General features: G+C 40.7%; 1 protein-coding gene across 15 annotated transcripts in view; it reads right to left on the reverse strand.

Moving 5' to 3' along the window:
- YWHAZ (tyrosine 3-monooxygenase/tryptophan 5-monooxygenase activation protein zeta) overlaps nucleotides 1-21,743 on the reverse strand; it is a 34,423-nt gene extending 12,680 nt beyond the window's left edge. Inside the window, exons 1-4 of one of the 15 annotated variants that reach the window (XM_070222447.1) lie at nucleotides 21,434-21,743; nucleotides 21,091-21,223; nucleotides 20,224-20,419; nucleotides 16,988-17,292 (exon numbers count right to left, since the gene is read on the reverse strand). In XM_070222447.1, the coding sequence (XP_070078548.1) occupies nucleotides 16,988-17,281 (294 nt within the window). In that variant the 5' untranslated portion in view covers nucleotides 17,282-17,292; nucleotides 20,224-20,419; nucleotides 21,091-21,223; nucleotides 21,434-21,743. Of the gene's footprint in view, nucleotides 1-16,987; nucleotides 17,293-18,746; nucleotides 19,073-19,402; nucleotides 19,634-19,753; nucleotides 21,358-21,433 lie in introns of those variants that run through there. The other 14 variants (XM_070222444.1, XM_070222443.1, XM_070222446.1 and 11 more) reach the window with 14 other exon arrangements.
- Nucleotides 21,744-24,051: the final 2,308 nt, after the last annotated feature.

A 24,051-nucleotide genomic window follows, 5' to 3' on the forward strand; every position in this document is an offset into this window, starting at 1 on the left:
AACCACATTCCCTAACTATTTTCTTTCCTTCAAGTACTGTCTAAAGAAATCAAGTAAATTACTATAGAAAATACTTGCGCTGTCATCACTTTAAAACAACACCTTAACTAACCAACCCACCACCCTCCCAGAAACCCACGTTAGCTCTGGACTCTTCGCTTACAAGAAATAATTTCCTGAAGTTTAAAAAATGCTAACTTATTCTTTCCAACAGTGGTACTTAGTATTTCTCTCAACAGGAACACTTTCTAGAAAAAAAGTAGTAACAATGAACGCTCCATATTCATAGTTTAAAAACTTTAGGTCTTAAGATTGCTTAATACTCATAAAAAAAATTTGGAAAGCTGTCAGGATCATAGTAGTGGATAAAAGTTTTCCAAAATTCTCATTTTTGCTTCAAAGCTTGAATTTTATCATTGGTCACAAATAGCATTTGTTTCCTCTAAAGTGACAGGCTCATTTCATTCATTTTCAAGCTGATGTTTGCCAAATACCCAAGTCTGAATAAACATAGCTCGCCTGCCTGCCATTCTTGGAAGTAAAGAGCATTCCATGAAAAAAAAAGCAACTAGTTCAGCTCACAACTCAAATAATCACAAATGCTGTTCCTGGAAATCACTGCTGTACTTACTATTTTGCCTCACAGAATATTAAAAAGATCTTTACATAACAGCTATTATACAATAATTTTACAGCTTCAAGGAGATTAAGTAAAGCCAGTCATCTTTTTTAAAAACTGTGTGCATGGTGGTAAAGAATGTAATATCAATTACCAGTACAGCATGGTGCCACTTCTTTATCAGTAGCTACCACTGCTTTTGCATCAATGCTAATGTCGACACAGTTAAAAGAGCCAATTATGACTTAGTACTGTCAAGAAAGTAGTTGTGGGGGTCAGCCCCGAGGCATAGTGGTTAAGTTGGTGCACTTCACTTTGGCTGTCCAGGGTTCACAGGTCTGGATCCTGGGTGCAGACCTAGCAATGCTTGTCAAGCCATGCTGAGGCAGTGTCCCACAAAGAAAAACTAGAAGGATGTACAACCAGGATATACAACTACGTACTGGGGCTTTGGGGAGGAGAAAAAGAGGAAGATTGGCAACAGATGTTAGCTCAGGGCCAATCCTCACCAAACCCAAAAAAAAAAAAAAAAAAAAAAGTTGTGACCTCATGGGCTCCCTTAAAAGAATCCCAGGGGTCTGTCAAAGACCACTTTTAAGAACTGCTGATTTAAAATAATCTGGGCTAAGGGCCAGCCCCATGGCCGAGTGGTTAAGTTTGCACGCTCTGCTTCAGTGGCCCAGGGTTTCGCTGGTTCGAATCCTGGGCGCAGACATGGCACTGCTCATCAGGCCATGTTGAGGCGGCATCCCACATGCCACAACTAGAAGGATCCACAACTAAAAATACACATACCGAGGGGCTTTGGGAAGAAAAAGGAAAAATAAAATCTTTAAAAAAATAAAAAAATAAAAAATAATCTGGGCTAAATATCCACCTTTCAATACCTAGCTCCAATCCTACGTTCTCCCTAAAGCTAATTCTCAAAACCACTCACTTTAGTTTGCAGTACCTCTAGTGTCTAGTAAAGAGCTTTTAACTGAAGGAGAAACAAAAGGAAATACCCTAATTTTTATCAATAACGCACCCATATAATACTATATAGACATTAAAAAGAATGAGGTGTGAGCAAAACAAGTCAGACAGAGAAAGACAAACACTGTATGATTTTACTTGTATGTGGAAGATCAACACACACACGATGGATAAGGAGAACAGATTAGTGGTGACCAGAGGGGAGAGGGGTGGGGGAAGGTGAAAGGGGTAAAGGGGTACATATGTATGGTGCTGGGTAAAAGCTGGACTCTTGGTGGTGAACATGATGCAGTCTATACAGAAACTGAAATACAATAATGTACCCTGAAACTTACAGAATGTTGTAAGCCAATACGACTGCAACTAAAGAAAAAAAAAAAGAATGCAGTGCATACCAAAATGGAATGAGGCATAAGCTATCCATCTAAGTCTGTGTGCGTGTAACTTACAAAACAGTTTGTATATGATTCTATCGTACATGCATCAAGGACACAAATATCTTCATGGGCACATCAAATTCCCAGAAGGATACAAAAAGGACTAGTAGAGATTACCTCTGAAGAGGTGGGATGATGTCAGAAGAGTTTTATTTTTTTACTTTATATCCTATGCTCTATCACATCTAAATTTAATCATGATTTCGCATCTTTAACTTTTCACAAACGCATGTATGATTCTTAACCTACTTACTTCTTAAAGATACATTTTGCACATATCAGGCACTCAAATATTAAATCCCCAGGTTGAATTATAATACATCTATAATTTGAACAACTTTATTTAAATATAACAGAGAAAATCTTGAGAGACTGAAGGAGGAAATCATCTTAGCTCAGAATCCTGAAGTCTATTATCAAGAGTTCATCATCTTACCAAACTTCTAAATAGTTAAGGCAAAACATAATAGAAATTGAGGTTGAGGCTGATACTGTATGTTAGATAACGAATACTCAAAAAGAAAAAGCAATGACAAGTGTTTGGGTGCTGAACTAAGCACATATACTCAGAAAGAGCAGAATCAAGGGGCAGGCTAGGTACATCCTAATGTTTCCAGAACCCTTGGATTTGCTCTAGGTTTCCACATAATGACCCTAAAGGAGGCTAAGCAAAACAAAAACAATCCAATAGGGTGGGAGTATAGTTTGGGGCAGCAAGGTAGATTAAACCTATTTGGAAGTCAGGAGGTCTGGATTTTGGTACTAACTGCCACCAAGAGGAGCGACAGAACCTTCAAATACAAAATCATGACCTCTCCCCCCATTCAATCTTCTTGTGTTTCACTACAGCATTAATGTCAACACTTCCTCCTTGCTATTTTATCTCAGGAAAAGCCTCTCTAAAGCACTGAACACTTCCCCCCCAACAACTATTCCTTAGCTTTTCATTAAATTCAAAGTCACTTTTTCTTTCCTTTCTTTCTTAAATGGGAACAGAGAATGTATAGACTAAGGGTCCTTAGACTAAACTGTAAAAACTAACAAGAACCCATTATAAAATGTTTATATATTTGTTTCAGCCCTAAAGAATGGCCCACCTGCCACTATGCATTCAAATCATTGGGCTATGTGCTCTGATTTGAGCTTGCCAATTAGAATACATGAAGCCAATTATCAAAAAGTATATTTCAAAGAAAAACTACAAGTTATAGAGCTGGGATATACTCCCCTTTCAAAAAGTACTCCATTCATTATAGAATGATATAATCCATTTAGAAAGCACTTTGGCAAAATACATTTAGTTCATAAACTTTGACAAAGTATACTTACAGGGGCATCTACCTTAAAAAACAATTCAATTGATAGATTTGCACCACAGGGTATATTTTTAGAAGTCCTCATTGCTGTTTAAATTAAAAAATATAATGTCCTCTCTAAACATGATTGGTTAAGTAACAGGACAACATCATGTATCTCCCAATATGAACCATGAAGGAAGGAAGAATATCACTTCCAGGAATTCCTCTCCAAAACGCAATCTGAATTTCATCACAAGGAATCACCAGATAAATCCAAATTGAAGGACCTTCTACAAAATGGCCAGTACTCTTTATAAAAGTGATAAAATCATGACAGGCTAAGACTGAAAAATGGATCCAGCGTAAAGGAAAGACATTACAAAGAAATGCAAAGTATGATCCTGAATTGAATTCTGCACCAAAATTAGATTACAGTGGTATAATTTGTGAATAAATTCTACAGGTTATATAATAGTTCACCAACTTTATTAATTAACTGATTTTGATAATTATACTGTGGTTATGTAACATGTTAACATTTGGGGAATCAGGTAAAGGATATATGTGAAATTCTTCGTACTATTCTTCCAAATTTTTTTCTAAATTTGAAATTACTTCAAAAATGAGAAGTTAAAGAATAAATAACTGATAAGAAAATTTAACTACCATATATAGAAAAGGTTACTTTCCTTTCCGGTTATTTAATATTACAATTATTATATAAAAATAAGTTCTAAAGAAAAATCCTTTTTAATAAATAGTGACTATTTCTGGAAGATGGCACTACCAATGAGTCTGGCACACTATCTTGACACTCTTTTTGTGCTCATCTGTGTTTTTCAAATTTCCTTACTGGGCTGGTAAAACTTGTATTCAGTAGAGAAATGGCACAAAAACAGGTGATTTGCTTGTAAACAAAAATATGAGGGATGGCGAAGAGGTTCCTATTTTGTCTTAGAGAGCATTTCACCAATTGGTCCAAATGTTAAATTTAACTTCCATTAAGATAAATATACATAAAATGTCATTAACAAATAGTAAACAGCCTCAGAATTTCAAAGCAAAAGAATCAACCCCTAATGAGACAGTTATTGGCTGCAACTTGAAAAGATAGCTGGGTTAACAGTCTTCTTTGACTTGACCTCATCAAATACGTGAGTGGGAAAGACCAAGCCTCCATACCCCATTCCTGTTTTTCAGATTGTGCTATCATGGCCCTCTTCCATGAACACAACAAACACAGAGAAGTTAGGATACAGATACTCTGCTTTCACACGAATCATGCACAAACAATGCCAGTAGTTAGAAGGCAAAAGGTGGTACGAAATTGAGGCACAAGGGCCCTCAAATATAATACTTGTTATTTTCATTTAAGTATAGAAGCCTAAAATAAAGTCTAAAACTGAAGCCATTGCATTAAATGAAATTAAACAAAGTGGTAATTTTTCCAGTTATTTTGACAACCTCCCCATCCCTCCTAAAACCCACACATTTTAGAGCAAACATAATGTTTTAATCTACAACTAAGGTGATGCTACCATAAGGGACAGAAAATATGAGTATTTACGGTATGATCTAACATAAGTTGTTGAACCTCTAAGCTTCAGTTTCTTGATCCGAGAAAATGAAAAAGCTAGCCTGGATACTCCTTCAAGCCTAAAATTCAATGATTCTATAAAGTTCAACTCTCAATTTATTTTGTTATTTAATTAAAAAGCTCAGGGCGAGCCCCGTGGCCAAGTGGTTAAGCTCGTATGCTCCGCTTCGGTGGCCCAGGGTTTCGTCAGTTCAGATCCTGGGCACGGACATGGCACCACTCATCAGGCCACGCTGAGGTGGTGTCCCACATGCCAAAACTACAAGGACCCACAACTAAAATATGCAACTATGTACTAGGGAGATTTGGGGAGAAAAAACAGGGGAAAAAAAAGGTCAAAATACCCTATAAATATCATTTTTAATAACATCCTCAGCAGGAAATTTAATTCCAATTCTGCAGGACAATGTGGAAGTTCAAATTTCCAGTCTTGCACAATTTACCTGTGTACATGGAGAATTTCCCCAGAACTTTCACTTTATTCTGTAAGTATATAATCACTTTATTCTGTAGTATATAATCAGTGTATGTAATCACTTTTATCATTTTATCTGAGCCTTTTATCATTCCTAGATCTCAAAATTCTAAAAAGAAAGCAGGCTATGTTTGTTGCAATAGGGGCCTAACAATTTGGAAATTAGTCTCTTACTCCCCCTTGTGGCTCGAATGGCTTCCTTTCCTTCAATATTAACTTCATCAGTTGCTTCCAACCAACCAACTAGCAAAGTGCTCTACCAAAAATGCTAATGAATCAGGTTGCCAGGAACTAATTTTAGGTACTGCAGACATTCTGACTATAAACTCACTCTTCTGTGCAATGTTGGCCTAAGAGAGCAAAATCTTCAGTGTTCTCTGAATGGTAAGGTCACATAGCTATGAAGGGACAGAGCAGCTTAACTTCAAGGATGGAATCATAGAGAATTTTGACCAATCACTTAACTGAATGGAAGTTCCATTAATAATAAATAGATGCCAATCTTCGCCATTTAGGTTTTAAAAAAATCAAAGAGTAATTTGATACAGCCAAGATATATTATCCCTGGTGTTTAAGGAATGTTAAAAGCCAGCCTAAAATTTCATTATGATTGTTCTTAAAAGCTAGACAGTTGCTCCCTGATTTTTGCCCAAAACGAAATAAAAGATATCTGCACAAAACTTAATGCTGACAAAAAGCCTGGAGTGTTGTAAAATGTTTGTTTTTTTGAAAAGTCAACTGGGTGAACGGGCTAACAATAAGTGGGATGAAAAACTGCTAAGTTAAATCAGGTTCAGAGAGTTGCCTGCCTCTGGATCCTTAAGGCTAGTAAAATCATGCCAGGAGAATCAATGTTTTACCTCATATTCAAAAGGTAGCTCCTAAAGATAAAAAGTAAAACGGTACGCAGTACCAAAAAGAATTCCTTGCGCATTAAGTGGTAACTGCTAAAAGTGGTCTGACACTCTTGGGAGCTTTACTTCTCCCCTCCCCCAGAGCCCCTTTTACAGCTGGCATCAACCTTATCCTGAGCTGAAGTATCTCACCAATCAAGGCCCCATTTCTCAAATATTTCCATCACAAATATTCTGTGATGGAAACACCTAATTTTTGATAGTGTTTTTTTAACTGGCACATGCACACTGTGTATTATGAATAAACTCCCTAGTGGGATTAGATTTTATCAGTCGCTTTTTAAAATGGTTGAAAACCAGCTCTTCCATATTCAACCAACATGCAGTACTTTCCCTCTCAGTCTGTGATATTTTTTGTGCACATGCCTATTTTCCTCTCGAGGTTGTTGTGATTTTTTAAAGAGCAGGGGTTTTATATATTTTTTTTTAATAGCACAGGGCTTATAGAATAGCAAGTGACAAATATTAAATATAAAGAGTTTAAGCGATTTATTAAAATTCTCTTAAATTTAGTCTCAAAATTAATAAATCAAGCCACACTGAAGTGGTATCACAGAGATACAGAAGGTAAGCAGTATATTGCTATTTAGTATTACCATGGGGGTGGTGTTAACTCACTAATTCTCAAAACATCCTAGAGGTAGATACTATTATCATTCTCATTTTGAAGATGTGGAAATAGTCACAAAGATCTAATAACTTGCCCAAAGTCATTAATATAAAACTTTCAAACCCAAAAAGTCTGTATAGACTGTGTTATTTTATATCACCCTCTAAAATAAGGTAATTCACACTTTAGTTTCCTTTATTTTTAGAAATATTACACAAGACTGTTCAAGTCTTATCCCAGTGTTCCAATTAACAGTCTGATGATAATCCCCTCTATCAGATGGAAACCTGGAAAGGGAAAACTAAAAGAGAAAGTTGTTATTCTTAACAAAGAGCATGTTCACTTTGGGATGTCATATTTCTAAACAGGTGCCAAACAGTAGTAAAGTACTTATCAAACTACTGAATTGAGAACTAGCTTGTTCTAAGTATACTACAGCCTGCCTATATAATACTGTCCTCAACTGTCAATTCCACAGAATCACATTTTAGAAGTAATGTGTTTTCGGTAGGATTTTCATCAAGTGTCCCTGGGTTGAATGTAGCCCAAGTACGTCCTCCTAAATTCTTGGCAATGGTGTTTATTATGTTTTAAGAAGGAAAAAAATTATGAGCTGACAGTTCATGAGTCTTAGATCAACAAGAGAAGCAGGTCTTTCTCAGAAAAGCATTTGTAACTAATCACTTAAATGAGAAGCATTCAACTCACCACTGGGTTCCTTGGTAACACGGCAAATCTGAAAAAACTTAGATCCCAAAACATGCTTGCAAAACAGGAATTAACCTCCACTAAAAAAGTTTCTAACTTCTCTCATGATGTCCAATTCATGGAACAAATAGACAAAATTCCAGTACAATAAAACTGGGCACTCCTTGCAAATTAAATGTAATAGGATCTTTCCCAGATTTTAAAAGAACAAACATACATACAGGTCAATCTACTGGACAAAGTCTTACTTTGGTCTATTTAACTCTACAGATTAACATTCGACTGACTGTCCTTACATTCTTACCTTGTCATACTACCCGTGGCTAATATCACTGTAAGCATACTTTATTCGGGGTACAAGGGAAGAAGGCTCCTACCACATTCTTTCAAAAGAAACTCAGAAAAACATACGTTGAAACCTTTTAGTAATCTATTCTAACGTAAAAAAAGTGCATGTGGATCATACTAACAAATCAGCTATACTCATCCATGCTTTGTTGCCAAGATCCACAGTGTAGCAAAAGAATGTCTGAAAAAAATTAGTGAAATCTGCCAAGAAAGACGACTATTCTATACCACATTACTACTTATGTCACATTCTACCTTATCCGAAAATGCAAAACTAAATCAATGACAAATAACAAGGCTACCACACAGCCATTTTCACAGATACAAGTTTTTCATCATTACAGGGAATTACTCACTAGAGAACAAATGGACCCATTGCACAGAAATGTACCTAGTACAACGGGAACTGCTGAGATATGGTGGTTAAGCAGGCCATTCCTCCTAAGCCAAATTCAAATTTGTGCTACTTAAAAAATATTAAGCATAACATATTCCTTCAGTGTACTTTACAAATTAAATACCACAAACATCCACAGTCCTGTTTTCAAGAATTAAGGAATGCAGCCAATCCTCTAAAGCTGAAAACAACTTAGACATCAAGATTAAAATAAGATCTAAGTCCAAGTAACCAAACAGAAACCCTCTGGCCATAAAGATAGGAATTAGCAACAGCTTGTATCAAAGACAGTGAAAAGACCAAAAGCTTTATGTGCAGGATTTAGGCAAAGATTGAGCAGAAAAACAGAGGGAAAGCATTCTTTTACAGAAAACTAAGAGTAAAAGCTGTATGCAGCATAGAACTGGGAAAATAACAAAGGTCCAAGTCCAAGTGAATGACCACCAGCAGTAAAAGGTTTACAATTTAGCTTCTGTCCATTAAAATTAGATCAAGTTTATCCTTACAGTATTACTTTCTCGCCAATACGCTTCTGAGTGGGTGAGTAAGGGGTACAACTACTACTAGTACAACGGGAATGGCAAATAATCCTGGGTACTACTCATGGGAGTGTATCATACAACCGAGCATCAACATGAATGTAAAAGGCTGAGAACCAATAATCTAAACAACACAGCAATAACAACTTGCAATCAGAAAATGAAGTCAAAGCTGAGTCCAAGATACCACTTTAAGTCTAGAAAACATACTTAAATTAGCCATAGTCAGGTGTTGCTTAATGACGGGGACACATTCTGAGAAAAGCGTCCTTAGATGATTTTATCATTGTGTGAACATCAGAGAGTGTACTTACATAGACCTAGACGGTATAGCCTACTACACACCACACCTAGGCTATGTGGTACTAATCTTATGAGACCGCTGTCATACAGGCATTCTGCCGTTGATCAAAATATTGTTATGTGGTGTATGACTGTAGTTAGAAAGGACAGGTAGTTTCAAAAGAAAGATAAACTCTGGCTTTTGGCACGTTGAAATCAATAGCAATTCTAAATCCTTTAAAGATCAGTGACTATTCTCAATGTAAAACAATCATAATAAAGCAAGAGCTATGGGAACCAGGATGAAATCACAATTGAATCTCAAGAATGCTGGAAAAAAAAATTCTAAGGCCTATTATTTCAATGGACTACAAAGTTGTTTTTTTTTTTTTTTAACTTAGCTGACATCAGAACACCCATAATTTTGACTTAAAAAATTTTTTTCTTAGACAAACACATTCTTCAATATAAATCTGCCAAAGACCACTTATTTTGGAATTAAAAACTAGTGGTCAAATTAATCTAAATAGTCCAATAACATTTAATTCAATATTATAAAGGCAGAACTATTTCCTATACTGGCTCCCTTTATGTGCTAGAACCACCTATCAGCTGTGAAAATAGGTATTATATTCATGGGAGAAAAACCCTAAGTCTTTCATAGGTTAAAGAACCAATTCCAAAAAACTAAGATTAATGTATAGAGATGATGATTAACAAACTATGACAGAGGACACTGAGAACCTATTCTGGTATTAGTAAAAGGAGAAAATTAGTCCAAAGAACAGAACCAGATTACCACAGATCAAATCTTCAAAAAAACTCTCAAAAGAAGCTCTGATTTTCTTTATGAAAACAGAACTATTTTTGCATGTTAACCAACCCTCCTTTTAAGAGGCAAAATCTAGTGTCACTTCCTTTGCTTGCAGTTCTTCCATGGCCTTTAAAGTCCCCCATTCCTTACTTTATAACATTATAGTAGGCCCTTTGTGATCTAACCAGTACCCATCTTCTTCTAGTCTCATGTCTTGCAAAATTATTTAAAAAGTCCTTTAGGGGCTGGCCCCGTGGCCGAGTGGTTAAGTTCGTGCGCTCCGCTGCAGACGGCCCAGTGTTTCGTTGGTTCGAATCCTGGGCGCAGACATGGCACAGCTCATCAAACCATGCTGAGGCAGCGTCCCACATGCCACAACTAGAAGGACCCACAACAAAGAATATACAACTATGTACCGGGGGACTTTGGGGAGAAAAAGGAAAAAAATAAAATCTTAAAAAAAATAAAATAAAATAAAAAGTGCTTTAATTGCAGCAACGTTCCCCTCACCTAATGATTAACCAAATTCCACTTGATAGCCTGGCTTACACTTAGGTTCTTCATTCCTGGGTAAATGCTGATGATGCCCATGACTTGGGCTAAATGCTTGAGTATAGTAAGTTTTTTGAGTACTCTCTGGAATCCCCTTCAGCTTCTATTAGCAGTCATATCTTTATTAAGAGTCTGATACTTGTTTCCAAAACTATGCCATTATAGTAGCTATAATTACTTAAAACGTTACATTACTTAAATGTTATGAAAAACAAGTACGAAAAGATGCATTCCTATGAAAACTAAGTTGAATGTTTTGGAACAACTAGTTTGTAAAGGAGAATCACACACAAAAAAATCACTTGGGTTGGACAAGCAACTAAAGGATTAGAAAAACTGCACATTTCTAGAAGGATTCTAAACTGATTGCTTATCAAGCATTTAAGTTCTCATTCTACTATGCAAACTCAATCTGCATTTTATAAAGGGTGCATTTATAGGGGTGGCTAGCAAATTATTTTCAAACTGTGCATGTACACATATTCAAAGAAAAGGTCTTAGCCCCACATTAAAAATGGGCAAATGAACATACATATCTATATGTTTAATTTAAAATAAATGTTTAAAACAAGTATGATCACATAGCGGAACTACTTTTCAATTAATCAACTAACTAGGATGCTTCTACTATACCACTACTAAGGTGTTACCAACACGATCTCTTTACTGATGATGGATGTTTTTACAAGAAAAAATGAAGAGCTAAATCATTCTTGATAAGCTACCACAAATCTAAGGTAGCTTATTTCCGTCCTTTCTAATTCAAATACCTCTGCTAGGGCTGCATACAATTTCTTCCTCTTTCTCGGGCAGATTAAAAGAGCTCAACCACTATTTCAGAAGTGTGCATGTTCTTCCTATACTTTGAGATTTTATACAGGTTTTTCTAACTCCAATTTCAAATCCTTTAACCTTTTCCTCTTAGTTCACTTTTAACTCTCTACACAGCTCATGTAATCACTAAACATCTCCAGGTCATCTGTATCTCTCACTAGAATAGGTAGGAAGGATATCACTTTTTTTTTTTTTTTTTTAAAGATTGGCACCTGCACTAATAGCTGTTGCTAATCGTCTTTTTGTTTTTCTTCAACCCCGCCCCCGCCCCGGCACCCCCCTCCGGCCAGGTACACAGTCGTGCATTCTAGTTGTTAGTGCCTCAGTTGTGCTATATGGGATGGCGCCTCAACATGGCCTGACAAGTGGTGCCATGTCTGCGCCCAGGATCCAAACCAGTGAAACCCTGGGCCACCGAAGCGGAGTACACGACTTTAACCACTTGGCCACAGGACCGGCCCCAGGATCTCATTCTTATTTAGTATTGCAATATGGTCATGCACCGCATAACGTTCTGGTCACCTACAAACCATGTGTACAACTCGACAGTGGTTCTGTGAGATAAGTACCATATAATCTAGGTGTGTAGTAGACTATACCATCTAGGTTTGTGAAGTACTGTAGGAGAGGGAGAAATTTTCCTCTATCCTTCTAGGTTATTCGGGCTGGGCCAAGAATTAAATTGTCATGAGACAGATTAACAGGAAAAAAAAGTTTAGTAACATGTATACATGGGAGAAACCCAGGAAAACCAAGTAACTGGCCAAAATGACTGAAACCCTCACCTTAAAATACCATCCTCAGCTAAACACAAAAGAAAGCCAGGTGAGGAAAGCCAGGGACTTCAAAGGGAAAGGTGATTCACAGGTAGGTGAAAAGGAGCAAGTGTTTGGCCACAAAGAAACAGAACAACACATGGGGGAGCCCACACATAGACTTTTCTAGGTTCTTTCCTGTCTACCACCTAGTTCGTATTATTCTAAAGTGACAGCTCACTTCATGAGACAGGTTTTTTTAATCTGTATTCTTTTAGACAGTTTAGGGGGGGTTAACAAGAAAAACTTTGAGTCTTTGTTTAAAATAATCAGCCTAAAATCATCATCACATTAAAGAGACAAATTTTGCTCCCCTTCAGTACAATGTTCACACAACGATGAAACAGACTAACAGTGCAGTTCTCAGACTGTATCCCCGTGATTAAGCGATGCATGACTGTGCTAAAAAAGGACAGGTAATCTGTTTCTCTTGGTTAAGTGGTTGGTTATTCTTCCCCTTCCAACCAAACAGTGAACATCTACCTTTCAATTCTCCTTTACTTTTTCTCATTTTCATTTCACACACCTCAGACTTCCCAACTGTACAAAATACCTTACCAGGTCAATACCAAATGCTTATTGCAAAAACTCTTTTAAAAAGACTACTGAGTTTCATTATCAAAAACACTCTGTCCAATGTATTCCTTCCTGGGAGGGACTGTAGGTATCTACTTTAATGTCACATAAAGTCTTTGTACTCTGAAACATACCAAAAGCCTTATTTGACAAAAACATGTAAATATATAAAGTAGTGAAGGTGGGTATATCACTGCAGAATTCTTGTGAGAAGCTTTTATTCCAATAAATGAGCTACCTCAGTGATTTTCAGCTTACAATTCTATATAGCAGTTTTTAAAGCCCAAGGCACATATTATTATATTCAGACTAGGAAGGATGTAAAAGCTGCCTGGTTTCCTAGCTTGCTTCTGCTTAATGGCAGTTCTGTGTGTTGGAAATAAAAACCGCAGTGCCCAGCAATGACACCTTAAAACTGCCCTGGGCAAATAAAAATGTAGAGAAGCATAAAATGGAACTCACTCAAGTTAACAGAATCACTATTACTATTACTCAACTACTGGTGCCAACCATTACAAATGTCAGACTCACGATTTTACTGCTTCACCTCCCATAAGCAGAGGAAGCCATTCTCTGCCTTATACCAAATTCAAATTTTTAAAGGAAACCTTTGAAAATCAGCTGGCCAGTATGAAACTTCTGCTGCAGAAAAACACAGTTTTTAAAGCTTCCTGGGTCTTTAAATCGCATTCTTGGACTCTTAAGAGACCCCAGTGCTATTACAGGCAGGCTTGTAATGTCACTGCTTTTAAGCAGAACCCAAAAGCTAAGACAAACAGGGCAACAGAAGGTAGCCAAGGGCTTTACCTGATATTTATTCTCCACAACAATTCTATGGGGTGGATATTATTCCCATTTAACTGGGCTGTTTTCTCAGAGGGAAACAATGATTTCCTTTGGCCATGCAGCTATTAAATGGTAAAAAGCTGGTCTGACTCCAAACCTGGAGCTCTTTCTACACCACTACATTCTTCTTTGAGTTCAAATTAGGTTTTCTAGTATGTATTTCTTCATTTTGACTTCATTTTGTTTTCCATTTCATCATGTTCAAGACAAAACTACCCAATTTTCTGCTTCTTGTGCGTTTATGCAGAAAAGGTTAACGTTAGGGATCACTGGTGTTGAGCTCCTCCTTCAGTACCAAGAAAGCCCTTGGTCTAAGATCTGGCAGGAAAGGCGGATTGCATAGTTCACATACTACAATTTCAAATTAACGACACAAGGAAGAGAAGAACCCAAAGTCCTTGTGCATAAAGAGAAGTCCATGCTGTGAAGGATACGCCAGTGACTGATTTCCCACAGTAATGCTCTACAGCTCCTGGACAAAGTAACACGGTCTCTACTCTTTCTCTGCTTAGTAAACGGGAGAAATTAGTAACTACTTAATAACGAACTAAAGAGCTCTTCAGAAAAACTTAGAACTCTGGAGGTTAGCTTAGCTAGTATGATACAAATGCTGAATAGAACAATGAAATCTGGTTCATCACGGATATCACCAGCCAATAACATTAATTCTAAAGAGGATCACCTGCTTATTTTTCTCAAGGTAAAAAAAAAAAAACAAAAAATCAAAATTCAGAAAAAACTAGAGTAATAAAAACTATAATTGATTACATTTTTATCATGTAAGATCATAAACAAGTGGTTAAGACTGGAGCTCTCACCACCTCATCCAGGATTCATTTCCCAGTCAGGGAACCACATCACTCGTCTGTCAGTTGTCACACTGGCGGCTGTGAGCTGCTGTGAGCGGCTGTGATGCTGAAAGTTACAACACTGATATTTCAAATACAAGCACGGTTGCCCATGGTGGACAGGTTTCAGCAGAGTTTCCAGACTAGACAGACTAGGAAGGACCTGGTCACCCACTTCTGAAAAGCCAGTCATGAAAACCCTGTGAAGAGCAGCAGAGCACTGTCTGATATAGTGGCCAGAAGATGAAAAGATGGCACAAAAGGACCAGGCAGGGTTCAGCTCTGCTGTACACAGGCACTAGGAGTCGGAATCCACTCAATGGCACTAACAACAAAGATCTTAAAATATAATGAGAACATACTTTCACTAATAATCAAGTTTATCAGTTCAAAGAATTTTTTTTCTAGGAATCACTAACAGAGCTTTACTCTTGAAAAGACCAAGGCTGGAAGCAAAAGCTTGTTTAGAATTCCCTGAACCTTTTGTACGGCAAAGGAATTAAACTTTCATTTATCTATACTTTCAAAGTGGAAATTTCATTTAAACATAGTGAGACACCAGTGCTATTCTGAAATAGAACATGGATAGAGATCAGTACCAAATTCCCTTAATAATCATATCAAGAAAGAGAAGCTACTTAGAGATTAATCTAGTTATTTTCATCCACTGATCTGACGTATTACTTTTTTATTCTTGATAAGGTAACCAAAGGGAAACAGTTAAAACTGTTAATTTTTTCTTAGGAAAATCCTCAGAATAACAGAACTTTTATACTTTGCATGTGGAAAACATGCAAATACCTACCTGGAATCACAAATAAGCTTGTCAGTAGAGGATAAATGTTACCACATCCCCTTTTATTCCTAAAATTGAGTTTTGTCTTAAGGGAAATTATTACTTGGAACAAACCTTTTGAAACCAAAATAAAAATTATTTTATCTATCAGGTGTAAATAATAATTAGGGGAAAAACACCAGAGTGAACAAAGTTCAATTAACATTTACAAATACTAGTCAGTAAAGAGAGCAAGGGGGAAAAAAACCCAACATTTTTTATTATAGAAAATGATAATTTTCAAATTTTAAATATTCCTATTACCTTAGCAAACCACAACATAAGCAACTATCATCTAGCCTCAACAAAAACATGGATTCCTTTCTCAACTTAGAAATAAATGATAGCTATCTACATGAAGATTTCAAATAAGCAATCCAAAAACTCCCCCCCCCCAAGAAACCAAAAAAAACACCCAAGACAGACACCACATGAGAAGACTTTGTGAGCCCATGTTACTTAAGATAAAAAATATTATCATTCTTTAAAAGAGCACCCTGAAGAAAATACCATTTGAAAAAAAAGTATTTGTAGTTTAGGAATTGAAGCTGTTCCACTGGCAAAGATTAGTGTAAAGGAATCATAATACCACCACATCTTTAACGAAAACCTCAAACCCACAACACTGCATCAGAAATAATCCTATATTGCTCATTATAGTAGTTCTTCCAGGAACAAGGTTCAAATAATCAGTGCACCTGGATTTCCATAACTGCATTCCAGATTCAGTAACCAATCCCGAGAAATTGGGATACTCCATCTTTCTATATGCCAGTCCTCTCATACTGAGACCAATGTGTAACCTGAAGTCCTGTGATATAAAAGTAATCATCTAGTAAAACCACTTTAAATATTATTCCAAAACCTCCTGGTTCATTAAAATGGGAAAGTATTAATGTATATAGGATGTTATATGCTAAATGGTTGGACCTTGTACCAATCTATCCTCAGATTTAAACTTTTCTGTTTGTAAGAAAACAAATTAAAATTAACCAAAATGTAATGTTCAATTTTTTTCAGCTTTTTAGAGAAACCGTGCTTCAACATGGTGGGTACTGAATACTTAAAAACTATTTCTTGATTGAACCTGAAAAATCAAGCTTGAGTTACTTATAACCTTTTATTATGGTTGTCAATGTTCAAAGTTGATTTCCAACACTTAAATGCAAGAAGAGACAAAAGCAACTCTGAAGGCAGAATTTTCAGCACGCCAGACTCATTACATTAACATTATAGTGGCTAAGTCAGGGAAAGTTACTGTGTCTACAATGTCTATTACATCTCTCTTACATAAAAGATACGTAAAATTCCTGTATCTGTATTATCTACATTTAAGAAAATTAGCTCTACAACTATGACAAGTATTCTAATCATAACCGAAAGGGTAATACTATTAGCTTTTTCAATTAGTACAAAATATACTACGACGGTCTATTTTTCAGTCTATTTGGACTGACTGATCATCATCATCCCATTTATTTTATACAAACTTAACTACAATTGTTTTAACATCTTTAACCATACCCTAAATACTTCAAAATGTAGAACACTCAATTTTTAACAGGAAAAGAATAACCAAAGAAAGAAAAAGTTGAGAGTCACGTAACTGATATTCATTATAGGAACTTTATATTACATTACAGTCAAGCTAGACTGAATGATTCTCACCAGTACATCATTGCAGATATCTCTTAGCTCAGTCTCAATTTTCTCTCTGTATTCTCGAGCCATCTGCTGTTTTTTCTCAGCACCTTCCGTCTTTTGCTCAATACTTGAGACGACCCTCCAAGATGACCTACGGGCTCCTACAACATTTTTATAAGCAACTGAGAGAAGATTCCTCTCCTCATTGGATAATTCAGCTCCTTGCTCAGTTACAGACTTCATGCAGGCTGCCATGTCATCATATCGCTCAGCCTGCTCGGCCAGTTTGGCCTTCTGCACCAGCTCATTTTTATCCATGACTGGATGTTCTGCAGGAAAAAAAGGTAGCATTTAGATATTTTTTTCCAACAAAACAGACCCAAAATTACACCTTTTGTAAATAAGCTATATTAACACCTCAAATGTAATTGCCAATAGAAGATCTTCACACGAGGAATTTAATGCAGCCTCCCAAAATGATGATCAGAACGGGGGAAAAATTGGCATACTCAGCATGCAGAGGGCAAATTTAAAGCCATTAACATCAGTTTAGCAAAACTGAAATTGCATTACCTCATCTTTGTTCAGAAGATCCTAATTTTACATAAGGTCAAAGCACATTTGGTCAAGAGGCTACCTTAGAAACCACCCCTTAGCCTTCTTGGCCAAACTCTCAACTCCAGTTTCCAGTATCACTAAGTAATCCAAAATTAAGCAGCTTTTCTGTAGTAAAAACACTGCCTTTGAGAACATTACAATTTTTACCATACTTCCAGAATCGTGATTTATGTCAGTTTAACGTAATTCATGTCTTTTTACTTTTATAATACCCACTCTGGTCAGGAGCATTTAAATTTTAGTTGGTATTACTCCTCCACTCCAAATCCACTGATCTTTGCAACATTTGTCAGCTGATCATAACATGACAATTTTCTGGGAAAATTATCAAATTGCCTGTTTTAAGAGATTCTGGGTATAAAACAACCACCCAGGATGACTATCTAACTGCCCCAAAGGCTTCATTAACTCCACCGTTACACACACACAAACACGCTTAAAAAATATAGCCATGAGTGCTCAACCCTTACTGTGAGCACTAAAACGTATTTAAGTGCTTCCAATGTGATCAGTGTTTCTGACGTCGTTATAATAAGTTAAATGTAGAATTACTGCATTTTGTTTCTAGCAGTCAAAATTTAATTGAATATATTGTCACTCAAGCTGTCCTTGGCATGACTTCCCACCTAACTCTCCTCCTCCCATTTTAAAGCTCCCTAGACTTTTCAATTTACCCTCGTTACACTTTTCCTTAAAAACAGACTTTTGAAAGGTGCTAAAATAGCACAGATATTAAACCAGTGATCCCACGGACTAAACGATTTCAAAGAAAAATGTACAGCCTGAAGTGCGCTATAAAAAGATGAACAGAAGAGCCACTGTTACTCGCTATGGCAACTGATTCCCCCAAATCACATCCTTTACCTTCCCATGGAAATCCTACATTTAAACAAACAAACAAATCGAACAGGTCCCCAGTATTTAAACAAGTAATCAGCTAGCTTGGATGAGAAGTATAGAGTTTCAATGCGAAAACTATTTGAAATTCGTGATCGCATATTCCCCACTCCCACCCCCGGGCTCTCAAAATTGCTAATTTTTCCCCAAGGAACTCAAAAACGCTCTCAAGAGAACGTTGTTGCTAACAAAAAATTATCTAGGAGCAGTACAAAGCTTTCTCTCTCCAACGCCTCGAGTACAAGGGGAAGTACATTAGGTTTCTCACAGAATAGTGCTCCAAGGCCTCGCCTCTATATTGCGGAGAGGACTCGCCGCACCCATTTAACCCTTAACCGACGTAAGACATCGAATGGGGTGAAACGAAAACGGGCAGACGGTGACTTTAAAGAGCAGATCCTTCCAGCCGCGCTATCGGCATCTCCCCCCTCCTTGGCTCCGCCCAAGCCTCTGCCTCCGCACCAGTCCTCGACTCTCCCTCTTTGTCATGGCGGATCTGTGTCAAGGAGCCCAACCTACTGCTGAGAGTTAATTCCCCCCACCAGAGCAAAAGGGAGGAGCAGCGCGCCCCCGCCCGAGCGCGGGGGGGGCCGCGCGCCCCGGGGTAGAGACGCCAGCGCCGCCCGCAGATGCGGAACCACGGCAGGCCGGGCGCGGACACACCCCACTCGGCCGGCGTCTCCGCCGCCGGACCCGCGGGTGCCCATTTAGTCTAGAAGGACCCGACAGCTGCGGCAGGTGGGGGAGGGGGCGAGACCACACCCAGCGAGCCGGGCCGCCGCCGGCTGTTACGCTCAGGCTCACCCCCCGCAGAGCAGGGGACGCGGCTCAAACCCAGCGCAGGGACCCTCTGGAGCCAGCCCACCCAGTCGGCGAGCGCGAGACGCCGGCCCCCGTCCTCCCCATCCTCCTGTCTACCCCTACCTGGGCCCGCAGCCCCCATTCACCAGGAGAAGAAAAGCCAGCCCCAGCCCCCACCGCGGAGCCCAGGAAATTCGGCCCCGGTCCGGGGAGCCCCACCCGCAGCCGGCTCACCCTCGCGCCCGGAGGCGGCCTCGCCCTAGTCTACCTGGCGGGCGCCTCCGGGCCGGCCTCGGCTCGGGGCCCGGCCGCAGGGCTTCCCGCCGCCGCCGCCGCCGCCGCCCGGGTGGGGGAGGGCTGAGTGCGCCGCAGCGCGGGGCGCGGAGGCTGCGCCGAGGAGCGGGCGGGAGAGACCGGGGGAGGGGAGAGGAGGGGAGGCGGAGGGAGGGGGCCGCGGGGAGGGGGCGGCCTCACCTGCGCCACTGCAATGCCCGCAGCCGCCGGGTCATTATCTCGGGCGGAAGCGGGGAGCGGGGCGGCCCGGAGGAGGGGGCTTCGGGGGCGCAGAGGCGAGGACGGGGATGGGTCGCGGCCAGGGCTGCCTCGGCCGCCCCCGGGAGCCGGCGACCGGGCGGGTCCCCGGGGACCTCGTGTGTGGGCGCCCTCTCCACCCCGGGGACGGGAACTGGGAACGGGCGCTTCTGGGGGCCGAGGCGTCGAGCCGTAAGCAAGGAGCCCGAGGCAGCCGCGAGCCGCCCGCCCGACCCTAGCGGAAGAGAAGCCGCCGCCCGTCTCCGCCTGAGGAGACTCCGCCTCAGCCCAGCGCCGCTACGGCCGGGCGAGCGGGCCGAGGGGATGTGGAGCGGCGACGGCTCCCGCGCTCTCGGAAGGCTGGTCTGGGACAGGAAGGAGTGGGGCGAGGCGACGGCGGCCGGGCCCCTTACCTGTGTCCGGAGTGGGTGGCGGCGGACGGACGGGGCTCAGCAGTCTGGGCGGCGGCGGCGGCGGCGGCGGCGAGGCTGAGACTCTGTCCCTGGATCTCGCTGCTCACAGGCTACAGCCGCTCCGCAGACACGGGGTTTCCTCCAATCACCAGCCCCGGCAGCAGGGGCACCACACGCACGATGACGTCAAACGCTGCTATGGCAACCGTTGATTGGTGCCCACAGCTCTGGGGGCCCAGTGCAACCGCCGCTCCCTAGTGCGTGTCCTGCCCGCCCGCCCGCGCTAGAGGGCGAGCGGAGGAGCGCGCGTCCTCTCCCTCTGCCGACACTCCTCTCCACCCCGCTCAGCTTCAGGTTCTCTATTCTTCTCCTGAGCGCGCCTGGGCAGGAAGGTCCTTCCCCCCGCCCGCACTACCGCCCTACCTCGCCTTCCCCTCGGATCCCTCGCAACCTCCTCTGGCTCACTCTTCCTCTAAACCAGCAAGAAAGAAATTTCTCCCCACCCCCACCTTAGCTTTCCGTGCTGTCCTTCTGCGCCTGCGCCAGTCTCTCCCTCTAGAAGGGGCTCCGGTTCAGCAACATCCGGGACCTTTCACATTCCCCCACCCCCTCCCCGTGGCCTGGTCCGCCCCGCCCTCCGTGCTTCGCGGTGTTAACTGCCCCCCGGGCCGTCCGGAGGCTGCGTTACGAGAGTGGCTCCGCGGTTTGGGCATTGTGATCAGCACTTGGGAGGGGGGTTTAGGGCGCGGTCAGACGGTGAAGGAAGGGGCGGGGCGGCGCGCTGCCCCCGTGCCGCCGGTCCCCTCTGCCACGCGGGCCGACCTGGGCGCGCGGCCCCTCCCTTCCTCCCTTCCGGCGCGGCTTTACCTGCTGGCCGGGGGAAAGCGGCCTTAGACCTTTTAAGGCTCGGAATAGAGCGTGGGGTGTCCGGGCCCAGAGTGTGGGCTGAGTGACGGGAAGGTTTTCCAATCGGGAGCTCTGGATCTGCGCGCAGTGACAGCTGCGAGGGGACAATGGGTGGGCGCGAAGTAGGGGTGAGGTGGGCCGCGCGGGGCGGAGCTGGCGGGAGGTGAGGCCTGGAAGGAGACGCCTCCGCTTTCAGAAAGCCTACAACTCCCGAGGAGAAAAGATCGCCTTCTTAGATGGAGGGGGTGAGGTGATCTTGGAAGCCTTAACATGGAGAGAGGCAAAGAACAGAGGTTGAACGTACCGACTCGTTTCTCGTAGGTTAGATTTTTCTATGCAAATAAAGCTTTCATTTGAAGACCTCGTGCTGCAGTGACTTAAAAGATTAAGATCATTATCTGTTTTCTCCTGAAGCAAGGTTTGAGGGACGTGGTAGTTCGCAGGGCCCCGGTTGACCCTGCCGTCGGTGGGAGTGGGCCGCTGGCGGGGCGAGGAGCAGGGACCGGGAGCCAGGCAGAGGGGGAAGGAGAAGGGCGGAAATTGCAGGTGCCGCACCAACGTGCCAACCCAAAGCGGTAGGGCCTCCACCCTGTCAACTTAAGGAAGTTGAAAGAGAGACGTTCACAGTGTAAATTGTTTCTGTCCCTAAAGGGATTAGTGCTGGATGACCTGCAAACGAGTTGCAGAAGTCATGGAGAGTTTATAGTTAGCAGTGAGAGAACTCAGAGCTCTTCCTACTACCCTTGTGTAAACTCCATCTTGACCTCATTGATTTTTCCACGGTCTTTATTGAGCACCTATTAGGGGCCTCCTTTGGGCTCAGCTAACAAAGGAGCCTCACAAAAGAGCTCAGCCTCCAGTTCTGCAGAGGATTGAATGTGTCAGTAGCAGACGCATAAAATGATTCCTCACTCTTCCAGGACCTTGTCTGTTCTGTGTGATGGATACAATGTGCCACAAGACTGTTCTACAAATTATGTTTTGCCTGAAGTTCCAGCTGGCATTTAGATAGTAAAGTATAAACCGGGAAGAAAGTTTCCAGTGACCGGTTCAAATTCAGTGTTTTTTATTTCCCCCAAGTTTCCGCATTAGCAAAGATTCATAGTAGGCTGAATGGATGAATAAATTGATCAGGGTTTTATTTCTGAGATATTAAAGTCACCTTTCTTTGACTCCTAAATTATTTTAGGGAGTGACTCACTTAAAATGACTAATATTTTAAAAGCTTGCTTTTTAAAAAAAATTGTCTCCAGTTTTGTGCTAGGCACCAGAAATTTGACAGAAGATACTAAGTTAAAGAAATCTTTCTTAAAATAGAAACTGATGTTTCTTTAATATGTCAAGTATATGTTTAGATAGAATATATGCCTTTTGTTTTAGAGGAAGTTAAGGGATTTCTCTGCATGAATAAACTGTGGATTTACTTTAGGAAACAGTAAATTAGTTTTTTGCTTCATGTTTGAATAACAAGGCATTTTTTAGTGAAATAATAGGAACGATTAGGTTTTACATGCTCAAATCAACATGTTCATGGAATAAAGGTGTAATGAATGAGGTTGCAGGGAAGGGAGAATAGGGAATGTCATGAAAGCCCCAACTGATAAGTATTTTGAGGAACAGGAATAATATATGACAAGTATAAGGCAAAACAAAGAATATATAGAACCTATGAACTTGGAGTCTGAAAATTCCTGGGGGCTTTCACTAGTAACCTGACCTGTTTTATCTTCTTGACTGCTTCTCTCCGTTGCCGCAGTCAAGTTGCTTAACCTGTGCCTTGATTTCCACATCAATAAACTACTGGTAATAAAAACACAACTCATTAAGCAGTGTTGAGGATTAAGTGAAGTAATATATCTTTGTATTATATATATCTGTATTTACATATGTATTACTTCACTATATATCATATATTAATATATATGATACTTAGCACCATTCCTTGCATGAAGTAACTTAGCTATTATTATTCATTCGTAAATGGATGTATCTGATGTCTCTACTGTTCAAAGGGTTGTGAAGATAAAGCTGTATACAGTATTTAAAATATCTTTTAAAAGTGTGAGGTATAAAGATGTTCACTCTGGAAGTGCAAATTGTGTTAGTCTGTTAGCACTAATGAGATGTTAAGTGATGAGATGGTGAATATTGCTGTGTTCCTCTCCTGGGGACTGCAGTGTTCACTTCAGATCTATGCTGTACATTAAAAGGGAAAGAATTCAGGTAAATTAGCATAAGTCCATCATTCCACTTGGGAAAACATGACAAAGATGGACTGTGTTAATGATGTGGTGGTTACAGAATCTTTTAAGTTTAATCGCAGGTTAGTCAGTTTATAATCTCACTTCAACATTATGATTTAATTGGAGAAATGCAGCATAGTACACTGGGCTTTGGAATCAGAATGGGGTACAAATCTTGGTTTGTCACTCAGAGCTATGTGACCTGAGGCTACTAAATTGGACATTCTAATACCCAATTCCATGAGATTATTCCAAGGATTGAGTGAGCATATAAGGAGAGGGCTACACATAGTTCTCTAGATCAAGAGTATCTGTTGTTGGAATAACCTGGAGTGTGTGGCAGAGGCAGGCTAGCTTTTCACCTAAGCCATTTTTCTCTATCAGAGCCACAGCTGGCCTCCACTGCCCAGTCTCCCTTGCAATTAGGTGTGTCCTTGTGACTGAGCCCTAACTAATGGGATATGGCCGAAGTGATGTGCTCCACTTGTGGCCCTGGTCAATGAAAACCTCCCTCTGTGAACTTCTATTCAGTCCCTGAATGGACCTCTATCTGCCAGCTGAATGGAGAAGATTTCAAGGCGTTAGATGAGGATGGGGCCACAAAATGAATGGAGCCTCCGCCCCTGAAATCCTATCAAAGCTGACCCCAATCATTTTAGACTTAAATTTCTTAAACTTT

The sequence above is a fragment of the Equus caballus genome, chromosome 9, assembly GCF_041296265.1.
Source record: "Equus caballus isolate H_3958 breed thoroughbred chromosome 9, TB-T2T, whole genome shotgun sequence".
Taxonomy (NCBI): Eukaryota; Metazoa; Chordata; class Mammalia; order Perissodactyla; family Equidae; genus Equus; species Equus caballus.